A 9,752-nucleotide genomic window follows, 5' to 3' on the forward strand; every position below is an offset into this window, starting at 1 on the left:
GGCTTACTAACCAACACACATGGGGAAGCCCAACTAGCAGAAGATGGCTCTGCAATGCCATGTTCTAACATATACTTCACCTCCACCTCCAGCTGAGCACGTTTTTCCTGAGAAACCCGGTAGAACCTCTGGCGAATCGGCTCAGCATCCCCCACGTCAATATCATGCTCTATTAAGTCAGTTTGGGAAGGACTGTCTGAGAACAAAGATGGAAATGACAAAATAAGGTTAGACAACTCTTTCATTTGAACCTCAGGCAAATGTCCCACCAACTTATTCAAGTTACTCAAGGACTCTGAATTCTTGAGTCTGCCTTGCATCACACAGTCATCTGGATCATTGATTTCTTCTTCCGGTCACAGAACCTGCTGAAGCTGCCAATGCCACTGGCTTCACTTCCCCCCCACTGGACCGAGGAAAATAGGGTTTGAGCATGTTAACATGGCACAACTGTGTAGTCTTTCGCCTGTCAGGAGTAAATATCAAGTAGTTCAAGTCTGAAACCTGCCTCACCACAGAATAAGGGCCTGAAAACCTTGCCTGGAAAGGAGAACCCACTACGGGAAGGTTTGCCAGAACCTGATCTCCTGGACAAAACACACGTAACTCAGCCCGGCGATCGTACAAACGCTTCATTTTTCCTGAGCCTTTTCCAGATTTATTTTTGCCATCTTACCAGCTTCATACAACCGTCTTTTGAACCCATCTACATATTCCACCACAGTTGAAGTAGGGGAAGGCTTTCTCCAGTCATCCTGCAAGACAGCCAAAGGGCCACGAACAGAATGACCGAACACAAGATCATTTGGGCTAAAACCCGTACTCTCCTGAGTAACATCACGAGCAGCTAGCATTAACCATGGAAGCCCTTCCTCCCAGTCACGACCAAGCTCAGTGCAATAAGAACGCAAAGTGATTTGAGTGTTTGGTGAAATCGCTCGATAGCTCACTGGCTTTCTGGGTGATAGGCAGTGGACTGGGCATGTTTAATACCAAGCTTTTTCAACATGTCCGCAAACAGTCCTGATGTAAAATTTGTTCCCTGATCACTTTGCACCACTTTGGGAATACCAAACACAGAAATGAACTGGGTCAGAGCCTTTATTATGGACCTTGTCGTTATGTTGCAACGGAAAAGCAGCTGGATATCTGGTTGTCTGACACATTACCGTTAACACATATAAGCTACCAGATTTGGACTTAGGCAGTGGGCCCACACAGTCGACTAATAAATGCTCAAAAGGCTGACTAGCTACTGTGATAGGTTGCAAAGGAGCTGGTTTGATGGACTGATTTGGTTTTCCTGTGAGCTGACATGTGTGACAAGTTTTGATGTAGGCAGAAATGTCTTTCTTCAACCGAGGCCAATAAAAGTACCTGAAAACTTTGTCATAGGTCTTTTAACCCCCACATGCCCAGCTACCATGTCATGAGCAGTTTTCAAAACACCATCCCTCAGCTTAGTGGGAACCACAATCTGAAAAATAGCATCTCCAACAAACTTCTCACCCTGAGGTAACCATTTTCTCACCAACATGCCCTCATCAAGGAAATATCCATGAGCCACATTCCCTATCTCTCCTGCTGGACGCACCTGCTGGAACAGCTCAGATAGAGCGGATCCCCCTGCTGCTCCTGTATTAAGTCAGCACGGGACACAGAAAAAGGAAAGGCAGGTAAGGGAAACTGAACATTTGCTACAATTTTCTGAACTTTGACCTCCAACTGATTTTTGTTCAGTGCTTGAGCCCTTGTGACAGCACACGCTGGGAAAACAAACTGGTGGTCGCTGCACTCAACCTGGTCCACCAAAGGAGAACAAGTTACCACTGGTGAGGGAGGGGCCCCTGGGAATGGACCATCAACCAGATCATTACCCAGAATCACCTGCACACCCTGAACTGGCAGGGCAGGACGACTGCCAATGCCACTTCCCCTTTAACCTGATCTGAAAAGAGAGCTACCTTATGCAATGGTGCCGGGAACACAGACAACCCCATATCCCTGACCAGAACTGACTCACCAGTGTCAGTGGCTGATGTAAACGGCAACACAGATGCCACTATGAAGGAGTCCAAAGCACCAGAGTCCCGCAAAATTTTGACAGGAACTTTTTTATCACTCCCTGCCAAGGAGACAAACCCATCACCGACATGCTTGCGATACCCAGGATCAATTTCATCACTGTTAGCCTGACAAGAGTCTTCTGGAGAAGAAGCAGAGGATTCCAAGAGGAACCAGAGTCTCAGACAAAGAATGAGCAGCTAATGCTGACGGCTTGGTATGCTGCTGAACAGCAGCAATAGCCTCAGCCCTCTCACTCAATATGTTTTCTGTCAACCGTACTGAACGGCTAGGGCTGCAGGTTTAACATGACGATTACCTGGCTGGGACTTTTGCTTAACTTTCAGAACAGGACAGTCTACTTTCCAGTGACCTTTTCCTAAACAATAATTACAAGTTTGACCTGAATCCAACTTGCTACCAGCATTTCCTGCCTTGAAAGGAGGAAAATCACTTCCTGTACCTGTCTGATGATGACCGCCAACATTATCCCTACGTCCATAGTCCCCACGGACTTTATGAATCAGGGCATATTCGTCAGCTATGACAGCAGCTTCAGCCAAAGTCTTAGCATTCCTCTCACTCAAATAAATAGCCATGCGCTCCGGAAGTGTTTCTTTAAACTGTTCCAGCAAAAGTAGTTCACTCAACTGTTCAAAAGTCTGAGCATCCGAGGCTAGTCGCCATCGACCAAAAAGAGTATACAAATCACGTGCAAACTCTACATAAGTCTCCTTCTCATGCTTTCTTGCACTCCTAAATTTCTGCCGATAAGCCTCAGGTACTAATTCATATGCCTTCAAGACTGCCATTTTACCTTGGAATAATTACCACTGTCTGATAAAGGCAAAGCAGCATAAGCCTCCTGAGCTTTACCAGTCAATACACACTGTAACAGGAGAGTCTGCTCAGAATCACACCACTTCCTGTTTTTGGCCAACCTCTCAAAGAGCAAAAAAGTATCTGGATCCTTCTCTGAAAATTTGGGAACCAACCAAACAACCAGAGACATCAAAAGTCGGAGAGCTACCTGCAACAGGTTCCCCCTCCTTGACTGCTGTGGAACCAAGAATCTTACCCTCCTTAATTAATTCCAGCTTGTAACGCTCAAACTCCTGACGCTCTTTTTCCTGCTGCAACTCAGCTTCACGCAACTTCACATTACATTTCAACCTCTCCATTTCCACGGCCTGCTCCTGTGCACGAACAGCCTGGTCTCGTTCCATTTCCAATTTATGCTGCAAAATCAGCAGTTCTGTTTGTTGTTCAAAAGTTAAAGGCACCCCAATCCCAGCTATAGGCCTCACAAACTTTTGAGACAGCTCTGGTTGACTGACCTGAGGAGAAATTTCACTGGCTGACTGGGGGTCACTACCTTTTCCTGCAGCAGACAAAACCCCCAACTGAACCAAACCATCCTTTATTACACACAAAATATGATCTTTACGTCCCTGACTGGGGATTTCAATGCCAAAATGCTCTGCTACCTTTACCAACCGATCCTTGGTGTAAGTCTCCAACAGACCCTCACTGGGATTCTGCACAAAATCCTCAATTGCAGACATGATTGGAACAACAGCTGGCCAACACAAACCAAATACTTACACCTGACACTCTAGGCTAACCTACCCCAAACTGACCACAAAGTTTACTACCAACCCGATGTGACAGCCACAATGTGGAACGCCCTTCCCCTGGCTAACTACCTACCCGGAAACTAGCTGTCTGTCTCAACCCTAGTCTTCATGCAATAGCGCTGGTGGGAAATTTAAACACATAGACCGATGAACCTGGCAGTCTACCATTGAAATGGCGACCTACCTAGACAATCACGGAAGTGTACCCAAAGCAAAAAAATATTGCTGTGACCATACTAATGCACAAAAAACAACAAACTAAAACAAAAACAACGAATCCACGGATGGATGTCGTTCTAATACCTATCGGGGAAGTAGTTCCACTAATGACGCTGTTTTATTCACACCAGATCAGATGCAAACACAAAAATAAGGCAGGTTAACAAACACCTACAGGTGTACCAACTGAACCTGAAATCCAAGCCACACTGACTCACCACATATGTACCCTTTAAATACGTGTTAGACTCCCTCCAAAACCAATGCAACAATTTAAGCTACTGCTACAAAGTACAACAGCAATCACTCTCTCTTACTCACCCCAGTAGACAATCGATCCCGGACGAGCCCCCATTTGTTACAAACTTGGCTCACAGTTTGCAACAAAAGAGAGTCTACACAAACAATTTAAGGTACAAAGGTGATTTATTTAACTAAATCTACTTCAAAATAAGAAGTAACACATGTTGTCATGTTGTGAGTGGCTGCAGTGTGTGTGTGTGGGTGGGTGTGTGGGTGTGTGTGTGTGTGTGTGTGGATGTGTATGTAAAACAGAACAAATGAAACAAAGGCAAACCAAACTACACCATGTTGGCCATGTGGCAGTCAGCTGCTCAGTCAGGGAGAGAGAGAGCAGGCTGACAACTGAGGCCTTTTATAAAGTAAGACCACACCCTCAGGTGTGGCCAGGAAGATTGGACGGCCCGCCTCTTCAACCACAAGGAACAGCTGTGAAGGAAGAGACACATTAGTAAGGCCGTCACACTACTGTCTGGCCTTTGATTACTGTTTTCTGATTGGTGTTATTGGGCTTCTGTCTAAAATCAATGCACATGACCTTAGTTTTCCATACATTTAATTGGAGAAAAGCATTTTTACACCAGTCTGCAAATTCATCAACCACAGGACCATGGGCATATTCATCATCATGAAGGAGGCTGACTATTACCGAATCGTCAGCAAATTTTAAAATGAATCTGTTATCATACCGACTGCAGCAATCGTCAGTGTACAGAATATAGAGGAGAGGGGAGAGGACGCAGCCCTGGGGAGACCCAGTGGATAATGTCATCTCTCCCGACATGCATCCATTCACCCTCACTCTCTGTGTTCTGGATGTTAAAAAGTCAAGAATCCAGCCCACGACATTAAAATCTAAATGAAAATTGTTAAGAAGTTTATCGATCAGAATGTGGGGCTGGATTGTGTCAAAAGCAGACGAGAAATCTGCAAATAGCAGCTTAGTATGGTTTTTGTTACCTTCCAGATGTTTAAAAACCCAGTTTAATAAAGTGGCAGTGGCATCCTCAACTCCACGACTGGCCCTGTAGGCAAACTGTAAAGGGTCCAGTAGGGTGGTTGGTCTTAGCCACAGGTAACACTATGGACTGCTTCCAGCACCTTGGCACCTTCTGTTGGCTAAATGACAGCTGGAAGAGATGATAAAAAATGGGAGCTAACTGTTCTGCACAGGAGGAGAGCAGTCGACCACTTATATTATCTGGACCCGGGCTTTTTCCAACTTTAGAGTGTTTAAAAGATTTGGCCACAGAGAGAACATCAAAAGGAGTATGACCAGAACAGGAAAGTTTGTTTTTCAGATTTAAAATCTCATTACTAAAATCAAAGCAATCAAACCTAAGGTAAAACTTGTTGAACTCATGTGCCAATTGCTTATCAGAATTAAAACCAGGAAGAGCCACCTTTTTATTGCCCTTGATCTTTGAACCAACTATAGTTTTTACACCATTCCAAACTGGGCCCAATCTGTTGTTGGCAAGTTCTCTTTCCAGCTTCTCCTTGTAATTCAGTTTTGCCTTTTTTATTTCATTCTTAATCTCCCTTTTAAGCAGGTTCAGCTCTACAAGGTCACCTTCTCGGAATGCCTTTCTCTTCTTGTTTAACAGGTTTTTCAAAGTTTTTGACACCCAGGGTTTGCTATTAGGAAATATTTTGACTGATTTTTTTGGAATCACACAGTCTTCACAAAAAGTCACATAGCTGCTCACAACATCAGTCAGCTCATCAATATCACTGCATGATTCCTTGAACATGCCCCAGTCAGTTTTTTCAAAGCAATCCTGCAAGCTCAGTTTGGAATCATCGGTCCAGTTGTGGATCTGTTTGGTGATGATTTTACCTCTCCTGAGGGCAGAGCGATAAGCTGTCATGAGCTGCACACAGTTATGATCGGCCCCACCCAGTGGAGGAAGGGGGAGGGACTTAAATGCTCCTTTGACAGAACCATAACACAGGTCCAGGATCTTATTATGCCTGGTGGGGCAGGTGACGTATTGATAAAAGTTTTTGTGAGTTCTTTTTAATGAGCAGTGGTTAAAGTCGCCAAGGACAAAGACAGGAGCATCGGGAGATAGAGACTGCAGCTTCTGGGTCACTTTTAGTATAGACTCCGAGGCTTCCTCCTCGTTGGCTCTCAGGTGGATATACACAACGGTGACGAATATCTGGGGGAATTCCCGGGGGAGGTAGTGGGGGCGCAGGGACACGGACAGCAGTTCAATGTGTTTAGTGCACACTTTTTCTCTGATAATGATGGTTTTGCACCAACGCTCATTAACATACAGGCACACCCCCCCCGCCCTGTGATTTGCCAGTGACGCCGGCATCCCGATCTAGGCGGACTGGCTCGCCAAATCCTTCAGTGGACATTTCCGCATTTGAGTCTCTATCCGAAAGCCAAGTTTCAGTAAACGCCAGTAAACATGCGTTTCTGAATTCATGTTGAAATCGTGTTTGGGCTTGGAGTTCATCAAGTTTATTACGGAGAGACTGTGCGTTAGCAAGGATGATGGACGGTAGTGGGATGCGCGAGAGCGACTGTCTCCGCAGGCGTTGTAGTAAACCACCACGTCTGCCCCGCTTCCTCGTTTTGCGTAGCGGAGCATTAAAGTCTTTCTGATCGCCGTCCCTTTGATCAGTAAAGGAGTCCAGGCTTGGAAAGATTAGATCCAGGGGAGGAACTGACGGGGGGTCACTCCACTGCAGAAGAAACTCCCTGCTATATTGAGTCCGAGCCGGCTGATCATATGACAGATGTAGACCAGAGGAAAGGCAGAACACCAGCCACAGTAGGAGAAAACACACTGTAAACTCCATTGTTCATTAAGAGACACACCTTCCAGTCAAGTTTTAGTCCAGGACCATATCCACCTTGTTGATCAGTCCAGATCCACTGTATTAAAAGCCAGGATCACTAAAGAAAACACTTATAACACGTACACAGACACAGACGTACTTGCTGCCGGTCGCTGCACGAGCATGCGCCCATGACCCAAGCCATCAGCAGGTGAGGATCTGTGTTGCTCCTCCATGTTTGCTGCTCTGACTGTGTTTTCCCATCATGCTTTGCACAGGCTGCGGTGAGAGCTCAGGCGCTGCTGGAGAAGAACGGCAGGAAGGATCTGCAGGTGGACTTGGTGGAGACGAACTCTCTGTCGGTGAGATCATTCAACCTGATCAATGACTAGATCCTACATTTCCCATCATGCATCTGTCTGGTAACAAACTGTAGTCTCATGACATCACTATGACATCACACCTGTCCTGCTGTTCCCTGTCAGATTGTGATGAAGACGGTGAATCAGCTGAGTGCCGCAGCTCCTCTCAGTCATGTGATGCTGCTCGCTCACCAGAGGCATTCTGGGAAGGTTCTGTGTGCCTGCCAGGTTCCCAAGGTAACAGTGACACACCTGACAGTGACACCACAGAGGGGGCGAGGCCTCGTTTAAAGCGTCTGATTGGCTGTCTCTCTCTCTCTCCTCAGGACTCGCCCTCCCTCTTGGCCTCTGATTGGGCGGTGGCGGTATGTCATCACCTTGGGGGGAGCGCCGGGGGCTCCGCGCTGGTTGCCAAGGGAACAGGAAGCACCAGTGACATCACTGAGGCTCTGAGGTGGGCAGAGGAGTTCGCTCGGCAGAAAATACAGCGATGAGGTCATAAAGCAAGAGATGACATCATCCTGCTGGAAGCTGAGAGGGTCACGTACCTGCTGCACAGAGGGACTGTTTCCTGTTTGAACAGGAAGTCAGGGGGCAAGACCTGGGATTATTATAGACGTCTGTTTGGGAGCGAAGGGTGTGGCCTGGCTGGTAGGCGGGGCTTCTCTTTGCTGCTGTTAGCCAATCAGAGTTTTCAAGTAGTTTCACAATATTTATAATTCATCATAGAAACATTTAGCATGATGCTACATCCTGGGACATGCTATCATTGCACCGCAGTGAAGGTACAGGTGACTGTAAGCCCCACCCACAGCTGCAGTCAGGTCCTTCTTATTGGGCAATACTGTCAGGTGTGAAGGTTTATTATTTATTCCAGACAATATTTTATAAATCTGAACTTTTCATTTCTTTGTTTCACAATAAATCACTGCTCAAACTGATTCACTCATTTATTGTCTTGATTATTGAAGCATAAATAACATGTTTATAACAGTGCACACAGGTGGTTATTAAGGCGTTAATAACATGTTTATAACAGTGCACACAGGTGTTATTAAGGCGTTAATAACATGTTTATAACAGTGCACACAGGTGGTTATTAAGGCGTTAATAACATGTTTATAACAGTGCACACAGGTGGTTATTAAGGCGTTAATAACATGTTTATAACAGTGCACACAGGTGGTTATTAAGGCATTAATAACATGTTTATAACAGTGCACACAGGTGGTTATTAAGGCGTTAATAACATGTTTATAACAGTGCACACAGGTGTTATTAAGGCGTTAATAACATGTTTATAACAGTGCACACAGGTGGTTATTAAGGCGTTAATAACATGTTTATAACAGTGCACACAGGTGGTTATTAAGGCGTTAATAACATGTTTATAACAGTGCACACAGGTTTTATTAAGGCATTAATAACATGTTTATAACAGTGCACACAGGTGGTTATTAAGGCGTTAATAACATGTTTATAACAGTGCACACAGGTTTTATTAAGGCATTAATAACATGTTTATAACAGTGCACACAGGTGGTTATTAAGGCGTTAATAACATGTTTATAACAGTGCACACAGGTTTTATTAAGGCATTAATAACATGTTTATAACAGTGCACACAGGTGGTTATTAAGGCATTAATAACATGTTTATAACAGTGCACACAGGTGGTTATTAAGGCATTAATAACATGTTTATAACAGTGCACACAGGTTTTATTAAGGCATTAATAACATGTTTATAACAGTGCACACAGGTGGTTATTAAGGCGTTAATAACATGTTTATAACAGGGCACAGGTGTTATTAAGGCATTAATAACATGTTTATAACAGTGCACACAGGTTTTATTAAGGCATTAATAACATGTTTATAACAGTGCACACAGGTGTTATTAAGGCGTTAATAACATGTTTATAACAGTGCACACAGGTGGTTATTAAGGCATTAATAACATGTTTATAACAGTGCACACAGGTGTTATTAAGGCATTAATAACATGTTTATAACAAGGCACACAGGTGTTAATTAAGGCATTAATAACATGTTTATAACAGTGCACACAGGTGTTATTAAGGCGTTAATAACATGTTTATAACAGTGCACACAGGTGGTTATTAAGGCATTAATAACATGTTTATAACAGTGCACACAGGTGTTATTAAGGCATTAATAACATGTTTATAACAAGGCACACAGGTGTTAATTAAGGCATTAATAACATGTTTATAACAGGGCACACAGGTGGTTATTAAGGCATTAATAACACGTTTATAACAGTGCACACAGGTGTTATTAAGGCATTAATAACACGTTTATAACAGGGCACACAAGTGGTTATTAAGGTGTTAATAACATGTTTATAACAG

The 9,752-nt window shown here is 44.3% G+C and overlaps 1 protein-coding gene and 1 long non-coding RNA gene across 3 annotated transcripts in view; both read left to right on the plus strand.

Annotated features, from left to right (window-relative positions):
• Positions 1–8,319, plus strand: part of aars2 (alanyl-tRNA synthetase 2, mitochondrial (putative)) — a 32,539-nt gene extending 24,220 nt beyond the window's left edge. The window contains exons 20-22 of the mRNA XM_049571884.1: positions 7,295–7,378; positions 7,502–7,615; positions 7,705–8,319. Of these exons, the coding sequence (XP_049427841.1) occupies positions 7,295–7,378; positions 7,502–7,615; positions 7,705–7,872 (366 nt within the window). The 3' untranslated portion in view covers positions 7,873–8,319. The remainder of the gene's footprint in view (positions 1–7,294; positions 7,379–7,501; positions 7,616–7,704) is intronic.
• Positions 8,320–8,561: 242 nt separating this feature from the next.
• On the plus strand, positions 8,562–9,752 carry LOC125886000 (uncharacterized). 2 transcript variants are annotated; one of them, XR_007448960.1, is made up of 4 exons: positions 8,562–8,605; positions 8,740–9,051; positions 9,184–9,404; positions 9,450–9,752. It is a non-coding gene; the product is annotated as an uncharacterized LOC125886000 (long non-coding RNA). The 2 variants fall into 2 exon arrangements; XR_007448959.1 differs by lacking the exon at positions 8,562–8,605 and adding an exon at positions 8,610–8,650 and having other exon boundaries at positions 8,695–9,051.

The sequence above is a fragment of the Epinephelus fuscoguttatus genome, linkage group LG3, assembly GCF_011397635.1.
Source record: "Epinephelus fuscoguttatus linkage group LG3, E.fuscoguttatus.final_Chr_v1".
NCBI lineage: Eukaryota > Metazoa > Chordata > Actinopteri > Perciformes > Serranidae > Epinephelus > Epinephelus fuscoguttatus.